Consider the following 20205-nt stretch of genomic DNA (forward strand, 5'->3'; position numbering starts at 1 on the left):
TACTTGGATTTTGGACTAGATAATTTCCAATTGAGAGAAGGAAATCCCCAACTGACCTAACCAACTCCATTTTCTCCCTCTCTGACTCCATTTGTCTCTGAGTTTTTCTCCTGAGTCACTTTCTTCGGCTGTTAACTAGGAGTCCAGCAACCACAGGTCTGATTGATAAGCATATTCATGACATGCGACTGAGTCTACCCTACAACATTTAGCCTCACAGAACAGATCTCCCATGATGATATTTTCCCTCTAAGAGGGAGCATTTCCCCATGACACAACTGAGGTTGCCCCTTATGCAGCAGCAATCATCTCATGATAGGAACTGAATTGTCCCCTTGAGTGATAATGACCAGCCCAGAGCTTTAGTCCAGAGATATTGATCAACCAGACTATAATCTGATCAGAATGATTTATTCTGCCAGCCAAGTAAACCTCCCAGTCATACAAGCCCTTTGTATGACTTTTCTATAAAACCTGTTTCTGTCAGTCCCTTGAAGACAGTTCGGTCACTGTATTGCTATGCTCTTCCTGGTGTGGCCACACTGATTAAAACTCCTTCCTACCCTACACCACTGGTCAACTTTGAATTGCAAATTGGGATGTGTGGGTAAGACAGGTCTGTTGGGACCACTAGAGCCAAGGACTTAGTTCTAGGACTGTTGTCAGTTTGGATGTGAGGTGTCCTCCAAAATCATATGTGTGAGACAATGCAAGAATGTTCAGAGGTAAAATGATTAGGTTATGAGAGTTCTAACCTTATCAGTAGCATTAATCCACTGATATGAATTAACTATAGGCAGGTAGAGTGTGACTGGAGGAGACAGGTCACTGGGGGCGTGCCTTTGACCTTTATATTTTGTTCCTAGTGAGTGGACTTCTCTCTACTTCCTGGTTGTCATGTTCTGAACTGTTTTCCTCCTCCTTGCCCATCCGCCATAATGTTCTGCCTCATGTTGGGCCCAGAGAAATGGACTCAGTTTTCTATAGACTGAGACCTCTGAAACTGTGAGCCCCAAAGAACTTATTCTCCTCTATGTTTTTCTTGTTAGGTCTTTTGGTCACAGTGGCAAAAAAGATAACTAAAATGAGGACTCTGGTAACAGTAGTATTAGCTTGCTATAAGATATTAATTTAAATTATCCCTAATAACTGAAGGAGGCAAAATATCAAAACCCAAAATACTCCTCTTATCTCACTTGTCAGTTCCTGATGAGTTCAGCCTGGTTTTCTGTCTCTGTCACTGTCTTGGGTGGTGTGAGAGAATCACTGTAATAGAGGGTGGCCCAGAATAGTTCTATAATAAAATAGAAATGACTTATTCAGAAACATGTTTCCTGGGGAATGCAAGGAGAAGATGCAAGAAGGCTCTTTTCTCTTAGACTAACTCTGGAAACCCTTTGTTTCAACCTTATTGATGTCTGTTTTATTTACCCCACTTATTTTTTTCTAATTTTAAACAATTCTTTCTTTATTGCAGTGCTGGGGATTGAATCCAGGGCCTTGTGCATATTAGGCAAGTGCTCTGCTGCTGAGCTACACCTCCAGCCTATTATTTCTGAATAACCACATAAACATTTTCACCCTCCTGGTAATTCCATATTCTCCTTTCTGCCTTTACCCATTTTCATGCTAATTAATTTAGTGTTTTTATCAGTCAATGTAAGACCCATGAAGGGAAGATGAGACAGCCAATTTGATGAGACTTCTCAGGTTGTTGCTCAATTTTGTTCTTTGGTTGATTTTGTGACCCTCTGTTTCAAGTTTCATGGTTGTTTTTGTTTTTGGTTGGTACTAGGGGTTGAACCCAGGGTTGCCTTACCACTGAGCTACATTCTCAGTCCTTTTTTATTTTTTATTTTGAGATAGTGTCTAGGTAAGTTGCTTGTGGTCTCAGCTAAGTTGCTGAGGCGGGTTTAAACTTGTGATCCTCCTGAACTCAATCCCCTGAGTTGCTGGGATTACAGGAGTATACCACCATGCCCAGGTGGTTGGTTGTTTTTTGTTTAGTTACAATTCTTTATGTATATTTTGCATATTAACCTCTTATCAGATATATGATTTCAAATATTTTATCCCATTCTATGGGTTCACTTTCTCTTTCTCTCCCCCCACCCCCCACAACCACTCTCTACTGGGGACACTGAAGACAGGTGAACTCTACCACTGATTTACACCTTCAGCCCTTTTTATTTTCATTTTGATACAGGTTTTCACTAAATTGCCTAGGCTGGCCTAAAACTTGCAATCCCCCTGCCTCAGCGTCCCAAGTCACTGAGACCACAGGTATGTGTAATGTTTCATTCCCTTGATATACAAAAGTTTTCAATTTTGATGAAATTTGAAATAGACTATTTGTCTATTTCTTCTTTTGTCATCTGTGCCATTGCTATCATATCCAAGAAGTCATTGCCAAATCCAATGTCATGTAGATTTTTACCTGTCTTTTCTTCTAAGAACTTTATAATTTCACCTCATGCATTTAGACCTTTGATCTACTTTGAGCTAATTGTATACGATGTAGGGTAAAGATCTAACTTCATTTTTTTGCATGTGTTGAAAAGATTATACTTTCCCCATTGAATGGTCTTGGTACTCTTGTCAAAGATCTTTCAACTGTGTACACCAGTAGTTCCAGCCAGTATGGCAGCTGAGACAGGAGGGTCACAAGTTTGAGGTCAACTAGGCAACTTAGTGAGACCCTGTCTCAAAATTTAAAAATAATTTTAAAAGGGCTTGGGAGCTAGACCAGTGGTAGAGCACTGCCTAGCATGTGGAAGGCCTTGAATTCAATCCCCAATACTGAAAAAACAAAAACATCATTTGACCATATTTTCTGGGACTTATTTCATATTTTGTAATAGGTTTTATTTTATCTTTTAATCCGTTATGGCATTAGTGCCCACAAAACACAAATGTGTCAAAATCTTTTTTCTATCAACTGTGATTCTGCTGAAACAGAGGCAAGAAATTTAATTTTATGGAATATATCATCTTTCAGTTACTCAGCTAAACAAGGCTGTAGCACAACAAAACTTAGAAATGTACAATACTAATTCAATCTGGTAGTCCGATATTTTGCCAGCTTGCAGTCATTAAAAAACTATAATTTTCATATCTATGTATATACACATGGGTGTGTAAAATATATTTTTCAAGCCCTGGTTTTCCCACCTTCTTTACCATTTATATCAAATGAAACAGCACAGTATGATCATACTTATCAAGTAAGCAAGCAAATAAACCAAAGAACCACACCAAACATAAAGACAGCTCCATATGAAATAATTGGAGCATTCTAGAATCAACAATCCCAGAAATGGTTATTAGTTATTCTAGGAGTTTCAATAGGTGAAGTACAGTGCAATGTAATTTGAAAACTACAGAGGTTTCAACAGGCGAAGTGCAGTGTAATGTAGTTTGAAAACTATAGAGGTTTTCACACTACAGAGGTTAGCACATCACATTGTGCTATTATAATGTTGCTACGCAATTCTTATTCTTGTAACTATATTTCTCTTGAGCCTGTCGACATTGTTCATTTTCATGGTTTTGCATATATGCCACGTATCGCGGTGCAGCAGCTGGCCACTGAAACCTGCTCGCGGCCTCTGCAGGGGTGCCTCTACGTAGCAGACAGCTGCGCGAAGTTGCCAGCATAAACCAAGGAGGCACCCCGCAACAGCCGCCTAACCAATAGAGGGCGCGCCTCCCCCAGCGGAGTACAAGTAGGCCCGCGCTCGGGCTCCCGGCCCCGCCCCCTCGCCCCCACCCTCGCCGCCGCGCCGCGTCCGCGCCCCGCCCCCCGCGCGGGTCGTCTCGGCAGCGCTGCGACGGCGGCAGCAGTATGGAGGGTGAGAGCACTTCGGCGGTGCTCTCGGGCTTTGTGCTTGGCGCGCTCTCCTTCCAGCACCTCAACACCGACTCGGACACGGTGAGCCGGGCGCGCAGCCTCCCTCCCTCACCGCGCTGTGGTTGGATCCCCGCCCGCCGGCTCTCCCGACGCCGCCGGGCCGCCTCTTCCCTCGCGGTCCAGGAGGTGCCTCCTACCCGACGAGCCTTTCCCCAGAGTAGCCCTCCCTGGCCTAACCTCTGCTGCCCTTGCCCGGCCCGAGAGCCCCACGCGCCCCATCTCGTTCATCAGTCTCCCTTTTTTCCTGGCCAAACTTGGGCTCAAACGGATAGAAAGTTCATCTCGTGCCCTCCGCTACCGCCGGGGAGGCTGCGGGTTAACTTTCCGTTTCCCCTGACTACCCATGGTTGATTGCAGGACAGCCGTGGACTTTTTCACGCCGGCCAGCCCGTGTGTGTTGATATGGTAGGACGGAGAGGGAGTGAAAATAGGTGTTGCATCCGGTGGCTGTTTTTCAGCAAATCCTAGTGAATGAAAAAAACCTTAGTTTGATGTATCAGATACCTGATTTGTTTGCACTGCCATCAAGTTTCTTAAAATTATAAGGCAGCATTTACTTTTCTGATACTATCGGTTATAATTTAACCATAAATTTGCCTCCACATGTTAAATATTTAAACGTTTTGCCTAGCTTCAAAACCACTGGATGAAATTAAGAAGTGACGTTTTTAAAAGTACAGTGCCTATTTTCTAAAAACGTATTAAACATTTCACAGTAAAATTCTTGTAAATTACTATACCTTCTTATCAGATAGTGGTTTTTCAGGTCTTTTAACTAAATTCTTTAAATGGTGGTTTTTGTTTTTGTTTTTGTTTTTTAGATAGTTGAACTTGAGTTGTCCCTACTGCACATTTCTTGGTTTGTCTTTGGACGTACTGAAGTCAAGAACCCTGGAGTTCTGGGTTTTTTTTTTTTTTTTTTTTTTTTTTTTTTCTTAAACTTGATTCAAGTAAAGACATTGTAGAAACATTCCTTTAGTGCTTTTTCTCCTTTGATAAAATGGGTGGGCATTATTACATATTATTAACTAGTTTTTAAAAAGATAAAATTTAATTGCCAACCACACTGGGTCTGTATTTTTGGTACTGGGGTTTGAACTCAGGGCTGCTTTACCACTGTGTGACATCCCCACTCCTTTTTATTTTTTGAGAGGGTATATCACTTAAGTTGCCTACAGCCTCGCTAAATTGTTCAGTCTGGCCTGAATCTGAGATTCTCCTATTTACTTCCAGAGCCGCTGGGATTACAGGAGTCTACCACCCTGCCTGGCCACACTTGGTCTTTAAGTGCACCAAGGAATAATTGAATACTCTGAACTACAACAAATTGACCACTACTGTGGTGATATACTGCATCAGGCTTACAGGACCCCTTTTAGAAAGCAGACTCAAATTGAATTCCAAATTTTTAATCTTTCAGGTTTTGTACATTTTTTCCCCATTTTGCACAATTTACACCTGAAAACACTGTTCATTGTGTCATAGTTTAGAAACCTCCACTGACTCCTAGAAGCACTTGTTAAATCCAGACTCCTGGCTAGTCATATGGAATGTTTTATTATTGGCTCTACCCTATGTTCTTCTGTTCCAAGGCAAACTGTTCTACTAGTTCCTCAGATGTTGTGTGTTCACTTCTGGCTTTAAACCCTTTATGCTTTCAGGTGTGCTAAGTGCTTCAAGCTCTGTCTACACAAATTATCACTGAGTCCTTTAAAGTCAACTCCATTCTCACCTTATCCACAGGGCCTTCTACACTTATTTTAGGCTGTTAATCTCTTTCCCCTTTATAAAATGTTATTTATAATCTCTTCTCATTTTTTCTTCTAGTTATTTAACTGCTCATGTTTTACAATTACATTGGAAGCACCTTAGATTTTTTTTCTTTTTTAACACAATACCTTAATTTTATTTATTTTTAAGTGGTGCTGAGGCTCAAAACTAGTGCTTCACATGTGCTAGGCAAGCGTCTTACCACTGAGCTACAACCTCAGCCCCCCCACCTTAGGTCTTTGTGTCCCCCAGCTAGTAGTACACACATATATACACTGTAAAGTACTTGGAAATATGAATTAGTTAAGAGACTGGGCAGTAATTCTATCAGGGTATTCCATATACTGCTTCTTTTTATTCTTACAGGAAGGTTTTCTCCTTGGGGAAGTGAAAGGTGAAGCCAAGAATAGCATTACTGACTCCCAAATGGATGATGTTGAAGTTGTTTATACAATTGGTGAGTTATTTATTTCTGTTTTTGATAGTTTATGTTGAAAGGGATAAGCATAAGTTAATTTTAAGTTGTTCAAAAATATACTGCTTTTTTAAAAGCAGAATTTTAAAAATACATAGCACTTATTTTCAATTAAAATTATAGCCATTAACTGAAACAGTGTGAAATATAGGAAGAAGATAAATGTGCTGCAGAGAAACTAGGAAGAAAAAGCTGTTGTCAGCTGTTCTTTTGGGAAAAAAAGAAAAGGGAGCTTTAAAATATTTGGAAGTCTTCTGATTACTTAACATATACAGTTTTTAATAAGGATACACACACACACATATACACACACTTTTTTTTTTGGTTAGGTTACTGGGTATTGAACCCAGGGGTGCTTAATCACTGAGCTAAGTCTCCAGCCCTTTTTATTTTGAGATAGGATATTGCTAAGTTACTTAGGGCCTCACTAAGTTGCTTAGGCTGCCTTTGAACTTGCAGTCCTCCTGTTTCAGCCTCCAAGCTGCTAGGATTATAGGCATGTGCCACTGCACCCAGCAGTATATATGTATATATATATATATATTTCTTTTTTAAAACAAAATAATGTTGTATTTTATAAGAAGTTTGGCATTTTGACATTTTGTCATGACTGTTTTTCCAAGTTATAATCTCTATATCATTTTTCATAACTGCAGTATATTCCACCATGACCTATGATTTAAGCAGTCCTTTAAATAAATTATAATCAGCTGTTTCTATTTTTTTATTATATATTACACTACAGTGAATATTCTTGTACATAAACATTTGACTTTTTATTATCAATCCCTAGATGTTATTGTGATGTTACAGGGTAACAAAAAAAAAAAAAAAACTTTTTTTTTTTTTTTTTTTTTTTAATTAAATGAGGGTTTTGCTCTGGCCTCAAACTCCTAGACTTCAGTCATCTTCCTACCTCAGCTGGACTGCTTGGCAAGCTGAAATAATTTGCCTTGTGTAACTCTTCATTCTTCCTAATGGCTATAACTATCTCATTGTGTGGATGGAGCGTAACTTTTTAACCAGCTATAAATAAGTTTGTTTTATTAATACAAACAATATTACAGTGAATATTTTAGTATATATATCTTTGTGCCCTTGCCTCTCTGAAAACTAAATTCATACAGGTAGAGTAGGCTAGCTAATAGTACTTGGGAAATTTTACCACATTTTAGATTCCTCCACAGTATATAAAAGTGCTTATGTCTCCACACTGAGGCCAACATGAACTATTATAAGATCTTTTAATCTTTGCCAATTTGATAAATTTTTTTAAAAGTTTGCTTTTGCCTTTTTAGTGTGTGTGTATGTGTGTGTGTGTGTGTGTTGCTGGAGATGGAACCCAAGACCTGGAGAGTACAAAAGAGGTTAAGTATTCCTGTTTTGTACTCCTTATTTTTTTGGCTTTTGAAAAGCACAGACCTGTTCCATTCTTTGACTGTATTTCTATTGGACTATGTTATTTTAATTGATTTGTATAACTTTTTTTTTTTAAAAAAAGGCCTTTTGTCATATGCTATACACATGTTTAGACAGGTAGTTTTTTTGTTTGGTGCTGGGGATTGAACCTCAGGCATACTAAGCATACATTTCCCACTGAGCTACACCACCAGCCCAAGCAGTTTGTAATTTAACTTTTTTGTTGTTTTGTTTTGTTTGGTTTTTCTATTCAGACACTTGGAGCTTTAAAAGCAAGGTCTTCAAGCATTTTTCCCCTAATTGGAATTAAAATGCCAACCAAAGAATCTAATGTATTTAGAAAAATTTAATTAAGCAAACATTTCTTGAGCAACTACACTGTGCATATAGGTATTTTGCTAAGCTTGAAGGTATTTGGTCAAATTATTTTACAATGTTAGTTTATTTTAACACAGATGGAGAATCGATTAAAATCTAAGATGAACAAATTACTGACCTTACATTGGTCCCTGAGCTCTCATCATTTTTACTTTATCTTGTCTGTACACTAGAGCACATTTTATCAGTTATCAGTTACAGATTGGTTCTGTTTAGTGTTTTTGCAAACAGGAATTTATCTAAACGTAACATAAATTTGCTAGAAGAGAAATGTCTAGAGAATATTTACTTTTCCTTCTTGGTTTAACATTGCTATTAACAATAAGATTTGCTTCTTAAAAGATACTGGGATTTGTTTATGTTTTCTTTAGTTTGTAGCTAACATGGACAAAACCTTTATGAAATAACTACTTTAAAAAGATATTTCTATTATACAGATATTTCTAACAATTGGGTAAATTTAGAGCATAACCTTTTTAGTACTCAATGAAAATAATGCAACTTTGAACTTATCTTTTGTACTGCAGTTATTAAACCATTATTTGAGGGAATATAGCATTGTGGTTCCCAGGGAAACTCTAGGTTTGAATTTTGGCTCTATCACTGACTGGAGGAACCACTTCATATCTCTCTCTCTCTCTCTCTCTCTCTCTCTCTCTCTCTCTCTCTCTCTCTCTCGTACTGGGGATTGAACCCAGGGATGTTTTATCACTATTTACCTCCCTGTATCCATACCCCACCCAGCCTTTTTTTTTTTTTTTTTTTTTAATTTTGAAACAGGATCTCAGTAAGTTGCTGAGGCAGGTCTCAAATTCGCAATTTTCCTACCTCAGCCTCCCAAGTTGCTGGGAATACAGGTGTGCACCACCATGCTCAGCCTTTTCCATTATCTTTGAAAAGGGAAGAATGATGGCATCTGTCTTGTGCAGATTAAATGAGATAATATTAAAGTACTTCCTGGCATAAAGTAAATGCTGGTATGTTATTTAAATGATTATTTAATTAATCTAATCATAACCACAAATTTGGTATAATTGTGCTAAAAGTATCATATCTTGCTGTATGTTTCAGTCCAAGTGTTAATGTAATTTGGATTTCCCTCATTATACAACCCATTTATTAATCCCTTTTTTCCCCTAGACATTCAGAAATATATTCCATGCTACCGGCTTTTTAGGTGAGTAATAGTATTAGTAAGAGCAACCAAACTATACATTGCAAAAGTTAATGCTCTGCAGTGAAATAATTTTTAAAACTAATGAAGTATCTTAGTTACCAATTATACTATGAAGGTTTTGATGTTGTTTTAATACCTGAAAATTCAATTGTGCATTGTCAACCATGTTCATAGTTCTTTCTCTGTTACATTACTGACTTAGCTGGTCTCTGCTGCCTGTTGCAAGTACCAGTTTACCTTGATGATTGCTTTTCCATCTCACACCCAGTCACATTATTGCAATTTCATTGCATATTATAAGCTCACTGAATGGCATGTTCTCCTAGCAGCCCTTTTTTTTAACCCTTTGATTCTAGTTTTATTTTAGCAACTGTTTCCTCATTAATCTTTTTTAATGTTATATATATTATCTAACCTGTTTCCTGTTGTTTTTTTAGGGTTGAAAGCTTGTGCTTTTAGTCCTTCAGATAGTAATAGGACCATTAGCTGTAACATACTGTATTTTTAAAAGAACTTATTGAAGTATAACATACACAAATAAAAGTACAAAAATAAATGAATTTTCCCAAAGAAAACACAAGTAACCATAATTTTAATGAAGTAGCTTTATGATTTACATAAACCACACAAGAAGCAGCATTATTATCTTACAGTCATACTGTCTACATACATATCTCTAAGACTGTGTAAAATTTACAGGGGAGTCCATGGTTAAGGTAAGAAAGATCTATGCCAGGAGGATGGCAGAAAAAAGGGCTAAGTGTGGTCTTAATTGCTGTGGATCAGCGAAGGACTTAAGAGAGTGAAAAGTGATTCAGTATCTTTTGGCAACTCTATTAATAATCAAACTAACTAAGCTGAAGATACCATCTAATCCAGTAATGCCTGAGCCTTTTTGCAGCTAACAAGATTAAGGGAAAGGGGCATAGGATAGCCACTTGAAATTTATGTTCCTCAGAAGGTTTTACACATGTCATTTTCATTTAAAAACAAAGAGGTTTAAATAGTTCAAGATTTAATGATGGGCAAAGAACTAGTTAATTGTTGGGTAAAACTAAGAATCAGGATTTCTTCTTTTTTTTTTTTTTTTTTTTTTTGCTGGGGATGAAACCAAGGATGTCATGCATGCTATACAAGTGCTCTACCTCTGGGCTCCATCCCCAGCCCTTTTTATTTCTTGATACCATGTCACACTAAGATGTCAGGCTGGCCTTGAACTTTGAGCCTCCTGCTTCAACTTCCTGAGTAGCTGGGATTACAGGCATGCGTCACACTGTTTGGCTTATTAAAATGTTTTTAATGGGAAATTTTTAATTTAACTTTTTGAAAGTTAAAAACATATTGAATATTTTCAGTGTATGCTTTGGAATTGCCCAGTAAAAGCCTGCTATAATGAATATTATTTATATAGAATTTTGTATAACATTTTACCATCACAGAAAAGAATATTGTTGATCTCAGTGCTAAAAGGAAGGAAATATTTGCAATCTCATAGGAAGGAAAAGAAAGTCAGAAGCAAATGTTTTAAATCCTTTAAGATTATCCTCTGATTCTTCCTTTGTCTTGGACATTCAATTACATAATAAAGACGACTGAACTTAACCAAAAGCTATTCCCTTCTCCCATCTCTCCCAAAAACCCAACCATCTCCTAAAACATCTTTTTTAAAATATATTTTTAGTTGTCAATGGATCTTTTATTTTATTTATTTATATGTGGTGCTGAGTATTGAACCCAGTGCCTCATACATGCCAGCAAGTGCTCTACCACTGAGCCACAACTCCAGCCCCCTTAAAACACTTTCAAAATCAGTAATAAATTGTCCTTTTGTTAGTGTGCTTCAGTACTCAGTGTGCATTTTCATATATATCAATACTGTAAAAAAATTAATAAATAAAACCAAACTAATTATGATCTGGCTTAACTTACTTTCTAATACTTGTATTGAATGGATAGTTTGTTTTAGGTTAAAAAAATATATGATGTACAGACTTACCTCTTGAGATTTCTCTACTCCTTTTCCTTTTCACTGCTTATGTACCTCATGTTTCTATAAATCCCTGGACTCAATTTTAAGTCTCTTAATTTGTGAACTTTCCCTTCTTTAGGATTTCCATGTGACAGGCAAGTAGGTATGGATTTTGGTTGGGTAGTTTGAGTAAGTAAAATTTAAAATGTTAATAAAAGTATCAAATTTCTAGCTCATTTGAAATGTCTTTGTGACTTTTACAGCTTTTATAATTCTTCAGGTGAAGTAAATGAGCATGCACTGAAGAAAATATTTTCAAGTGTCAAAAAGGTATTCCTGGTTTACCTTTTCTTTATGGTATTTGCATTATTTTTAGCTCCTAAAAACATAAAACTTTGACAGAAATTTTAAGCAATATTTTTCTTCATAGTATCCAGAAAAGAAAAGGCTCATTCTTCCCAGAAATTCAGAGAAGTTGCTTTGGATACAAAACTAGTTGTTAAAAGTATTAATTTTGTTCTCATCTTTCCCTTGATTACTATAATTAACACTGACCTTTTTCTCTTCTATATTTCCACCACACCCATCCCAATATGATTTATTCTAGGACTTAATCCATTTGTTATTTTATTTAGCTTGTTTTTGAGACAAGGTCTTCCTCAAATCCCTGGACTCAAGTGATTCTCCAAATTCAGCTTTGCACGTAGCTGTGAGTTCAGGCACTTGTCAGTGCATCCGCTTTGCAGTTACTGTTTTTTATACCACGGGGACAGTTTCTTGTGTAGCACTTAATTTGAACTCTCCACGGCTTTCTTGATGTTCAGTTAAAAGTTGCTGAACAATCATGATTGATTATTTTTCCCAAATATAAAATTTCCTCAAGTTAACAATTTTTCCCCCTTAAAGTTTGTATCTTTGACTTGAGAAGAAAAATAGATTAAGTGATGAAAAGTTTCATTCAAAAAACATCCTTAGTTGAAAATGCTTGGAATTTTTTCACAATTACATTTGACTATTTAAAAAAATATTCCTGTAAAAATGTTTTAGGTTTAAAAAACAAGCAATTTTAATTTCAGCTTAAAAGTACAAATTAAATTTTAGTTGTTGAAACTCACAGATTTCTATGAATTAAGGTGGTTATTTTTCCCTTTGTTCCAATTACTAAGTTTTCAGTAAATGAGAATTATTTTTCTGATTAAAAATGACTTAGTGATACTAATAGCACATTTGTTTAGCTCGTTACAGTTTATAAAACTTTCCATGATTTTAGTAAACCCTGAATCCAACTTTTGGGGCTATGTGATATTCATTCCCATTTAAATTTAGGTAACAGTTAAGGGACCAACTAAGCTTATTTAACAAACTAAATATCAGTATAGATAACTAACTTGTTTTGGGGGAGTGACTGCTTATTAAGTGAAACAATGGCATTAATATTTTTCATGTCTTTTTACTGAAGATTAAGATTGCAATATAGCACTAATAGACTAATAGACTAGAGGAAGTAAAGAATTCTTTTCTCCCTTTAATCTACGTTGATCAAAACTGTGACCTTTTAACTGAATAGAAAGTAAATTATAAGTCAGTTTGCATACTTTGCAAAGGTAAAGCATGTAACTAAGTGAATTCTTTGTTTATCTGTGCCCCAAATCTAACTATTAAGAAAGCCATTTTAAGCCTGGCAAGGGGTACATGCCTATAATCCCAGTTACTAGGGAGACTGAGGCAGGAGGATGGTAAGTTTGAGGCCAATTTGGGCAACTTAGCAAGACCATGTCTTAGAACACAAAGGAATGGGGACATGTAGCTCAGTGGTAGAACACTTGCCTAGCATGTGTGAAGCCCTGGGTTAAAAGCCTAGTTTCGCTGCAAAAAAGAAGTCCATTTTAAGACTCAATTTTATTGCTAAATTATTTTAAGACATGCAATAACAATAATAACTATTCCATTAAGATATGCATTTAATTTTTTCTGTATTTTTTTTCAGACTGTGGTAGGTTGGTACAAATTCCGTCGTCATTCAGATCAGATCATGACATTTAGAGAGAGACTGCTTCACAAAAACTTACAGAAGCATCTTTCAAGCCAAGAACTTGTTTTTCTGCTGTTAACACCAAGTATAATAACAGAAAGCTGTTCTACTCATCGGCTGGAACATGCTTTATATAAACCTCAAAAAGGGTAAATGTCAGTCAGTCACTGGCTGTTTTAAGCTAATAGGAAAAAAAATCTAATATTTTTATAGTACTTTGGCAATTTATCAAGTTTCATACAGTGTTGCATTAAATTGTCACAACAACTTTCTGAAATGATCTTACCCATCTGTTAATTACAGATGAGAAAATGAAGGTCAGACCAGGAAATTAGAAACCAAGTGTGGAATGATGACTTGTATTTTGGCACTGAGATTTGCTATTATTTACTATGTAAGGTAGAAAAATAATTGTTGTAGGTATTGGTTAATTAGGATATAATGTAAAACTTAAGCCTGGGTACTTGTGCAGCTTTTCTGTAACCTCTGCAAAGAATCAAGGTAGTTTTTGATGGTCTACCAAAATGAGTCTAACAGGAACTCCCCTTGACTGTCTAAATATTTTCACTGAACATGTAAGAATTAGGTTAAAAGAATACCAGTTAAGATAAAATTTATTGTTCATGAAAGATAGGATAAATCTCAGACTTAATACCTTAAGGTTATCTGAAATGCTTGGGACCAAATGGGACTCAACAGGTATCAGATTTTGAAATACTTGTAGACAGCTAGGAAATGGGACTCAAGTCTAAACACAGAGTTCATTTATACCTTATATATAGACTGAAGATGATTCTATACAGTATGTTTATTGCCCCTATGTGTAGATTGGGACCTGTCACATGAGGGTAGGTATGGAATTTCCCATCTGTGGAAAGTTTCATATTTGGGATTTCATATTTTGGATGAAGGATGCTCAACTTATACCGCCCTTTTTTTTAAATTGCTGTGCTACAGTTTGAACCCATGGCTTCATGCATGCTAAGCAAACACTCTACCAAGTGAGCTATATCCCCAGCCAAATTTTCTTTCTTTCTTTTTTTTCCTTATTGGTACTAGGATAAATGGATTGAATCTAGGGGTACTCTATCACTAAACTATATCCCCCCTAGCCCTTTTGTTTGTTTGTTTGTTTTGGTACCAGGGATTAAAGACAAGGACACTTAACCACTAAGCCACATTCCCAGCCCTTTTATTTTTATTTTGAGACAAGGTTTCACTAGATTGCTTAGAACCTTGCTAAGTTGCTGAGGCTGGCTTCAAACCTGTGATCATCTTGCCTTAGCTTCCCACACTGCTGGGATTACAGGCCAGCTTGTGCCACCAAGTCCAGCTCCTGTTGATTTTTCTGTGCTAGGATATTACTAAGTGGCTGAGACTGGTAAACTATTTTTTCACAAAAATTTCTTGCACCATGTATATCTCATAACTTTTAAAAACTTGTTGCTTCATGTTGCTCAAATCAGTAAATTCTGTCTTTGTAAGTAGTAAGGAATGGGGGGTTTTGTTCGTTTAATCTTGTGGAGGTAAAGTAGTCTATTGTGTATGTACCTGCTATTCTTTCTCTTTATTTTAAATTAACATTTAAAAATTTTATCAGACTTTTTTATAGGGTCCCATTAGTGGTTGCCAATCTGGGCATGTCTGAACAGCTGGGTTATAAAACTGTATCAGGTTCCTGTATGTCCACTGGTTTTAGAAGAGCAGTAAAAAAACACAGGTAAGATTCTTAAACTGCTTTTCCACTTAACTTACTCTTACTTATTTTTTGAAATTATTTTTATTACACAAACAGAAGAGTAAAAATGAAAGAAAAACTGATAAAATGAATATAATACTCAAGAAAACTCAAGTGTTTTACAGTCTCCATATTTCCTCTTACCACTTGTCTGTTTACAAGTTATGTATATTTACCAGAGGAAATTGTAATTTTTCACAGCTCTGAATTTTTTAAAGAAGATGGATCTTTAAAGGAGGTACACAAGATAAATGAAATGTATGCTTCATTACAAGAAGAATTAAAGGTAAGTTAACTAACATCAAGAACTTAAAGACCACTTCTAGAATTCATATCAAGATGATCAGTGAAATTTTTTAGGGATAACCTGACTTTAGATTTACACTGTATTCCTTTACTCCAGTCATAAAGATTGTGATCTTGTAGTGAACAACAGTCTAATCTTACCCACATTATATCTTGGCTGTAGCCATTCGTTTTTGAGATGTTACCTTCATTCCAGAATCTAGGCTAAAGCAGCAGCCCTCATTTGGGATATGTTCTTGAAGCAAAAAGAAAAAAGCCCAAAAGATATTGGGAATTCACAACAGTTCTTAAAACTTAGCTCAAAACTGCCATGCCATCGCAATGGCCAGCGATACATAATCCTTTTACAGGATGAAGAGGGAAGCAAATATTTGGTAACGGGGAACTACCATAGCATTACAGTTGATCTCTTTATGTCAGGTGCTTTGAGAAGTAGCATCAAGATGGGAATAGAAGTGCAAGAGATTCATTGAGCTTGTGAAAGATAAAGCAGAAGGATCAAGAATGACCAAGAATAGCCTTCAGACTGCAATTTTACAAAAATGTGAGAAAGGAGAAAGGGATAGGAGTACAGTTGGTTAGGAGGAACCTCAGATTGCAGTAACATTCTAAGAAAGTTCAACTAGACTCATGGATCCTTTATTGAACAAATTTGTTCTGCAGGTATGGACTTGCACTATTCTCCCACTGTGCTTAGTCACTAGCTAGAAACAGCACTTGGAAAGTGTGGCTTATGCCCAATCTAAAGCTGATGACGTCCTTAACTGTGCTTCCCCTTGGATATCTACGTAATATATATCCATGGCCACTGTACTTGTTGATAGAGCACACTTAAGAGAAAAAGGGTTAGTACACTTTACATACCACTACATAGTTTTTAATATAAAGAATAACAGGAATTTTAGAAAATAGAAATACTCAGAATCTTACATTTTAAAAATTTTTTTTTGTAATTGTAAATGGACAGAATGCCTTTATTTATTTTTATGCTGTGCTAAGGATCAAACCCAGTACCTCACATAGGCTAGGCAAGCATTCTGCCACTGAGCTACAGCCCCAGCCCCAGAATCTCATTTTAACATAACTGTTTTCACTTTGCCATAGTCTCATTTCTCCCCTGACATATACACACTTTGTAGTTGACAATCATGGCAACAAAAATTAGTTTCATAAGTTTTTTAAATTTCCTGCGTCATTAAACATTTTTCATATTGCTACATATCCTTTATTTTTAATGCAGTATGTATACTTTTTAAAAACTTAAATTGACAGATAAAATCATATTATCATGGACTGGGGTTGTAGCTCAGTGGTAGAGCACTTGCCTCACATGTGTGAGGCACCGGGTTCAATCCTCAGCACCAAATAAATAAATAAAATAAAAATATTGCGTCCATCTACAACTAAATATTTTTTTAAATTACATTATCATGTAAAACATTGTTTTTATACATATTGTGGAACAGTGAAATTGATCTAATTAACAAATGCATTGCCTCATGTAATTATTATTTTCATGATGAAAACAGTGTTCACATTTTTCAAGAACACAATATACTGTCATTAACTATAGTCTAAAAGATGTACAATAGTTTTTTTTTTTTTTTAACAGTGCTGGGGATTGAATCCAGGGCCTCATGCATGCTAAACAGTTACTCTTACCATCAAGCCACATTCCCAGCCCTGTACAATAGATTTCTTAAACTAATATATCTTTTGCAACATCTCTCTGCCCCCTTCCAACCACTCCAGCCTCCAGCCTTTGGTAACCACAGTTCTGCTCTGTTCTATGAAATGAACTTGCTATCTGGGCATGATAGTACATTCCTATAATTTCAGCAACTCAGGAGGCTGAAGCAGGAGGATCACAAGTTTAGGCCAGCCACAGCAACTTAGCAAAACCCTGTCTCAAAAAGTTCTGGGAGTGGAAAAAAAAAAGAAGAAATTCTGTCATTTGTGATATGAGTAAGCCTGGAGGACATTAAGTAAAATAAGTAAGCTAACTTCTTTTTATTTTCCTTGTGGTACCAGGGATTGGACCCCTGGGTGCTCTACCACTGAGCTACATCCCCAGTCTTTTTTTTTTTTTTTTTTTTTTTTTTTTAATTTTGAGGTAGGGTTTCACTTAAGTTGCTCAGGGTCTTACCAAGTTGTCAAGGCTTGCTTCGAACTTACAGTCCTCCTGCCTTAGCCTTCTGGGTTGCTGGAATATAGGTGTGTACCACTCATTCTTTTTTTAAGGATGAATAGTGTTCCACTGCATATATATTAACCACATTTTCTTTGTCCATTCATCAGTTAATGGACATTTACATTGATTGAATATTCTGACTATTTGAATCATGCTGGGTAGATATCCTAAAAGTGTCCACTAAAACTGGCTTAACTTTTACCTTACAATTACAAGCTAGTTATGTTTGATATAATATGAATGTGATATTTGATAAATATTTGTTGTTATTGAAATATTCATAATTTTAAAATTCATGACAGCCAGTTTGCTTTTCAAAAGTAGTTTATCTTATGGGAATGAAAAACTTTGTTTCCTTTCATAACATTGAAATAGTCATCCTTGTTTCATTTGTCAATTTCTTATGTTAAATATATGCACTAACTTTGCATCTCAGAATTATTTCAAAGTGAATTAAATATTCCAGTTTATTTCTATTACCAAGGAAATAATTTGTAGGATAAATCCATCTCTAAATGGGAAGTTATATCTGAAAAGCATTTTATAACCTATAAAGTACCATACAGAATCCTTGTTGTTAAAGTCCTCCAGAAAACAGCAAACTAAAATATTGAGAATTTTATATTAATTAATTGTGAATCTAGACTGTTATTTCATAACCTGGAGTTTTACCTATGTTAAATTATTTTACTTTGCAGAGTGTATGCAAAAAAGTGGAACAAAGTGAGGGAGAAGTGGAGAAACTAATAAAGGATGTCAACAGATTAAAACAAGAAATTAAAAAAAGGCAACAAGCACAGATTGAGGCAGCACGTAAGTAAAAAGTCAACACATCACTACTTTCCTTGCATTTCTCACTGATTGGAATTATGGATGAACCAACTGCTCTAAATCATAAATTTGTCCACTTTGGGATTAAAAGCAGTCATTTTATTAATACTCTTGAATTTCACCAATAAAGGAACTGGTACAATAGTAGATGTGCTGTATTTGTTGATATTAAATTTAATTTTCTCCTAGAATATTACAGCATATAAGTAGGAATTTGGAATTATACATGTCATTATTCTCACTTTGGATAATTTGATAGAATTGTTGAAATCTTTTTGACTCTCCTAACAAATAGCTAATTATAAAAGAACATGGAATTTTTATGGAATAAAAAATGTTGATCCTGTTATTTTATTTTATTTAGGAGGGAAGAATGTCCAAGAAGACCCTCAGGAGAACATTTTGCTTTGTCAAGCTTTACAGACCTTTTTTCCAGATTGTGAATTTCTTCATTCTTGTGTTATCTCCTTGACAAATAGGCATATTTCTAAAAGTAGATGTAACACCAACCACCATCTGGATGTGGTAGACAACCTGACCTTAATGGTAGAGTATACCCATACTCCTGAAGCTAGTCCAGCTAGTACACCACCAAAGACTAAGCGAAAAGCTTTAGACATAGAGGACAGATGGCAAATGAAGAAATCACGGCTGCTAAAGAGAGAACACAAACTATCTAAGAAAGGTACTGATAGTAGTAACCAAGAAAAAGTATCCACAGCCAGCAGCCCAGAAACAGATGAAGAGATTGAGAAAATGAAGGGTTCTGGTGAATATCCACAGTCTCCCACATTTGATCCTTTTAACCCAAAATAAGACGTTTGATTTGGTTGTAGTGTAAAGCCAAATGTTTCTATTATTTTTATTATATTCAGCTATTCATAGTAATACATGGATAATGTACTTTGTTTTTACTATGTTCATCTTTTTATAGTACTGCATAGATAAGTTCTGTATTTCATTTTATAAAGTACTTTCAAAATTATTAGATGCTTTTATTTATTTATATGTTGTGGTCCTGGAGATTGACCCTAGGGCTTTGCATATACTAAGCAAGTGCTCTACCACTGAGCTACACCCATAACCCAAGATGATTTTACTGTAAAATCAAAACCTTTCACCTTGCTTTCACAACTGTTGAGGGAATGGCTTTAAAAAGACATTCTTTTAAACTTGTACATCTCTTGGAAATGGGAGAGAGACTGTGTACAACATGGGAAGAAGCATAAAGTTTATATGAAAATTTATATAAACTTTATGTCATTAAAATTTTACTCAAGTGATGATACAATGTATATTATTAAGCTGGGCATGGTGGTACACACGTGTAGTCTTAGCTACTTCCTATGCAAAAGGCTGGGGTAGGCCTGGGCAACATAGTGAGCGCTCCAGAAAAAAAAAAAAAAAGTGTCAAGCCAGCTATGGTAATTGTGCATGCCTGTAATCCTAGCAGCTTAAAGAAGCTCCCAAGTTCAAAGCCAGCCTGAGCAACTTAGCAAGATCCTGTCTCTAAATAAAATATAAAAAGGGCTGGGGATGTGGCTCAGTGGTAGCACCCCTGGGTTCAATCCCTGTACAAAAAAAAAAGAAAGTGTTTACCATAAATGCAGTTGTATTTATGTCTTTTCCACCACATGAAGGTTTCACCATGTTTAACTCACTGGACACCACACTGAATACATACTTTCACCTTTGTACTCCCTGTATTACTTTCTAGAGACATTACTAAATACAGAAAATTACATCTAGTAACGAAACTTTAATCTTCTGTGTTAACATGCATAAATTATTATAGGATGTTTATGAATCCACATCATAAATCAGGATGACTTGTACAGAATGCTAGAGTTATTTTACTGTTAAGTAACTGGCACTATACACAGCAGGAGGAGAACCAGGGTTGTTAGTCTGAACCCTACTTGCAACACTGGAGTAGAGAAAATGACTGAAAATAGATGTATGCATCTGTCATCCCTTCATGTAAAGGATATCAGTTTAAGGATAGATTC

At 36.0% G+C, this 20205-nt stretch overlaps 1 protein-coding gene across 4 annotated transcripts; it reads left to right on the forward strand.

Moving 5' to 3' along the window:
- The first annotated feature begins 3793 nt into the window (after positions 1-3793).
- Abraxas1 (abraxas 1, BRCA1 A complex subunit) lies at positions 3794-19666 on the forward strand. 4 transcript variants are annotated; one of them, XM_047566919.1, is made up of 9 exons: positions 3800-3931; positions 6047-6137; positions 9093-9129; positions 11362-11428; positions 13086-13279; positions 14731-14850; positions 15070-15154; positions 18064-18178; positions 18561-19631. In XM_047566919.1, the coding sequence occupies exons 1-9, from the start codon at positions 3845-3847 to the stop codon at positions 19010-19012; spliced, it is 1248 nt and encodes a 415-aa protein (XP_047422875.1). In that variant the 5' UTR covers positions 3800-3844; the 3' UTR covers positions 19013-19631. The 4 variants fall into 4 exon arrangements, with proteins under 4 accessions (XP_047422876.1, XP_047422875.1, XP_047422877.1 ...); XM_047566922.1 differs by lacking the exon at positions 11362-11428 and having other exon boundaries at positions 3917-3931; positions 18561-19624; XM_047566920.1 differs by lacking the exons at positions 9093-9129; positions 11362-11428 and having other exon boundaries at positions 3794-3931; positions 18561-19625.
- Positions 19667-20205: the final 539 nt, after the last annotated feature.

This window comes from Sciurus carolinensis, chromosome 10 (genome assembly GCF_902686445.1).
Source record: "Sciurus carolinensis chromosome 10, mSciCar1.2, whole genome shotgun sequence".
Taxonomy (NCBI): Eukaryota; Metazoa; Chordata; class Mammalia; order Rodentia; family Sciuridae; genus Sciurus; species Sciurus carolinensis.